A 3,258-nucleotide genomic window follows, 5' to 3' on the forward strand; every position below is an offset into this window, starting at 1 on the left:
CAGTATCAACCTGCCCACCCTGCAGGACACCCTCAAGCACTACCAGCTGCACCTGGGCGAGAGCGCGCCACAGCCCTGAGCCAAGGCGAGCAAACTGTTGGTGGCAGGAAGGTGTCTAGGACCCTAGTCAGGATGGGGTGGCCAACCCACCTTAGTTGTTGGTGACTGCTTGTTCCCGTCCTTAGCCAGTGCTTTTGGACTATGGACCCCTCACCTTGTGCAGACAGCGCCATGGACCTGGGCAGTGGGGCACAAGTTGTGCCCAGACCTGTCGCTAGACCTCGGCCTCAGCCCAGTCACCCACGAGGACACTAGGCTGGCCAAGAAGCACAGGACCCAGGCTGAGTGAACCTGGCTGTGTGTGGCTCCAGGCTTGCTCACCTGCCATGCAACCTCAGGCCTTGGGTCTCTGAGCGACAGGCTGACTGAATGGGATGGTGGTGGCCGCTATCGGAGCTCAATAAATGCTCACTGAACTCACGCATGACTAGGGGGCCCACAACCCCTCCCCAGGGGTCCCCAATTCCCACACAGACACACGGTCCTTGGCCATTGTGCCTCACACCAGGTGTAGAGATGCAAGGAAGCCTGGCTTTCATCATGGTGAGGAGGGGGTCTGCTCAGCAGGTGATGGAGGTGGTAGAAAAGCCTCTAGAGCCACAGGACAGCCACCAAGTGCCGCGTAAAATATTTATTCATTCTCCAAAAAGGCTCAGACCGCAAGTCCTGGAGGTGGGGTGGGCAGGGCAAGGTCTCTGGGGCAACTTACCCAACCCTGGCCCAGCAGCCCTGGGAGGGGTGGTCAGGGCTGGAGTAAGGCTTGGCCTGAACTCAGTGGACCACAGGGGCCACCCGCCCCCATGGGGAGAAGCAGCCCTGAGACGTTTCTCCATGGAGGGCAGACATGCAGGCCCAGTGGGCAGCTGGCCCTGACCCCAGTGGTCCAGAGGAGGCAGTCAGGGTGGTGGGGGGATATGGGCACCCAGCAGGTCGTAGGCAAAGATGTTCCAGAAGATGGCGAACAACAGGAAGGTGCCGTATGCCAGCAACACCACCCACCAGCCACACTGGTCCTGCAGGCGCTCCTCATAGCTGCGCAGGATAGTCAGGCCCATGCTCACCCCCACCACCGCGCCAGCCAGGTGTGCCATGAAGCTGGGCTGCGGGCCTGACGAGGGCAGTGGCGGGGAGAAGCGTAGCCACACGGCCCGGCCCACCTCGGAGCTCACTGCGGAAGGAGGCGGCAGGTGGGAGGCGCCCTGGCTGCCTGGCTGAGGCCCCCCAACCCCCCACCGGCCCCTACTCACTGCACACCAGGGCCAGCACCATCCTCAGCAACTTGTAGGGGCATCTCATCCCAGCCCAGTTCTGGGGGGCACGTAGACAGAGAGGCCGTAAGGCACGCCAGGTGGGCCCCTCCCCACCCCCACCGGGCGGCCCCGTTACCATGACAACGTTGGCCAGGTGTGCAGAGCACAGGGCATAGACCCCGCCGGAGCCCCCTACCACAGGGGCCCGCATGTCGGTAATGGAGACAGTCAGGGAGCCTGTGTGAGCGAAGAGAGGGGTTAGGGCATGGCAGGCCAGTGAGGAGGGCAGGGATGCGCACCGGCCTCACCTGCGAGCACACCTGCCAGGTAGAGCAGGCTGATGCGAAGCACACCGTGCACCATCTCCAGGGGTACCCCGATCATCAGCTGCAGGAGGGCATTGAACCCCAGCTGCTCCAGCCTGGCCGCAGGGGGACAGATGGGCACAAGGGCTGGGGTCAGCTATGTGGCCGGCCTCCTCCCGGCACCCCCCACCCCCTGCCTCAAGTTGCTGCACCTCCCCCCTGCGCTGAGCTTTCCTGATATAATCAGTGGGGTGCTCAGAGGTGGGCTCGGCGAGCCAGCAGCCCCACTCACCCGACATGCATGAACATGTAGGTGAGGAAGCGCCAGGCCCGAGCACGGTGCCCAGGGTGGTACACGAGGGGGCTCTTCATGTACTCGGGGTGATAGGTCTGCAGCACCCACTTGTTGAGGCGAGCCCCATAGCACAGGAACACGATGATCTGGGGACACGAGTGTTAGGGGTCAAAGCCAGGAACACAGGAGACTACCAGGGCAGCAGGTGGGCAAGCCCACCTGGGCGAGGGTGACCGAGGCCATGAACACAGGGGGTGGGCAGCTGCGGTGCCGGTAGAAGTACCAGCGGCGGTCCACTTCACAGGGCAGGATCTCGTAGGCCACATAGCGCACGAACCGCTTGTAAACACCCAGGCCCGGCTCGTCCAGCAGCCCGTCCCGGGGCAGCGCCCGCTGTCCATTAGCAATGGCCCGCTTGAAGCTGCTGGAGCGCTTGCTGCTGATCTGGGGGGCAGGAGCCTGAGCATGGGCCACAGTTTTTCCCCCATGTCACCCTGCCACATGGCCCACCCAGGTCCTCCCAGGGTCCCAGTCCCACATCCACAAGCCCTCCCCAGTGAGAGGGGCACCCACCCACCCCCCCTCCAGTCAGGGAACTGTGCCTGCCTATGCCTGGGCCCCACCCCTGCTGCCCACCCACCATGGCACTGACCAGGTCCACCAGCTCCTGGTAGCAGACCTGGCCCCGCTCGTTGCTCTGGGCCAGGGCCACCAACATGTCCAACTTGGCTGGGTCCAGGGGCAGCTCATGGCTGTGCACCAGGCCAGTGAAGGTGTCTGCACCGATGAAGCCTGTGTTCTCAGGGTCCAGCTGCTGGGGTTGGGGAGCCGCTGGCCAAGGCCTGAGGGCAGGCCCCACCCCCAGACCATAGGGCTGGACCAGGTTCCTCTGCCCACCTGGTTCCTGGACTCCACTTGGTCCCGGGAAGTGCCAGGATGCCGGTGCTTGGGTCCCAGGCCTCCACCTCCTCCGCTCTCTAGTGCACTCCCCACCCCATTTCCACCCTTCTCATCCAGAAAGGGGCCAGCCAAGATCTGAGGACAATCTCCCTCCCTCCCTCCTCCCCAAATAGCCTTGGTACAGCCAGCCCTCTCCTGGGGTCTCGGGTACAGGGGCCAAGGTCGTGCATGGAGGGGACTTGAGGGGTGGGCACCAAGGGAGGTCTTTCTGGGAGCTCAGTCCCCTCCCTCCCCCCCGCCCCGAAGCCCAGCCCAGCGTCAGGAGGGCCGCGTCGGGGGCGGTGCCAGGCCCCCCACCCGTCACTCACCTGCTCCTGGATGAGCTGCAGCAGCGAGCTCCTGTCCATAGGGCCGGGCCGGGGCCGGGGTCGGCGGCCGCGGCCGGGAG

General features: G+C 64.6%; 1 protein-coding gene across 6 annotated transcripts; it reads right to left on the reverse strand.

Moving 5' to 3' along the window:
* Nucleotides 1-676: 676 nt before the first annotated feature.
* RHBDL1 (rhomboid, veinlet-like 1 (Drosophila)) lies at nucleotides 677-3,252 on the reverse strand. Of its 6 annotated transcripts, none has more exons than XM_008579165.1 (8): nucleotides 3,179-3,252; nucleotides 2,563-2,724; nucleotides 2,130-2,354; nucleotides 1,908-2,056; nucleotides 1,619-1,731; nucleotides 1,447-1,547; nucleotides 1,308-1,368; nucleotides 677-1,228 (listed from the first exon to the last, which is right to left on the reverse strand). In XM_008579165.1, exons 1-8 carry the CDS (start codon nucleotides 3,215-3,217, stop codon nucleotides 957-959), a joined length of 1,122 nt encoding a protein of 373 aa, XP_008577387.1. In that variant the 5' UTR covers nucleotides 3,218-3,252; the 3' UTR covers nucleotides 677-956. The 6 variants fall into 6 exon arrangements, with proteins under 6 accessions (XP_008577387.1, XP_008577385.1, XP_008577388.1 ...); XM_008579163.1 differs by having other exon boundaries at nucleotides 2,551-2,724; XM_008579166.1 differs by having other exon boundaries at nucleotides 2,563-2,721; nucleotides 3,179-3,238.
* Between the last annotated feature and the right edge of the window lie 6 nt (nucleotides 3,253-3,258).

The sequence above is a fragment of the Galeopterus variegatus genome, unplaced genomic scaffold (assembly GCF_000696425.1).
Source record: "Galeopterus variegatus unplaced genomic scaffold, G_variegatus-3.0.2 Scaffold1825, whole genome shotgun sequence".
NCBI lineage: Eukaryota > Metazoa > Chordata > Mammalia > Dermoptera > Cynocephalidae > Galeopterus > Galeopterus variegatus.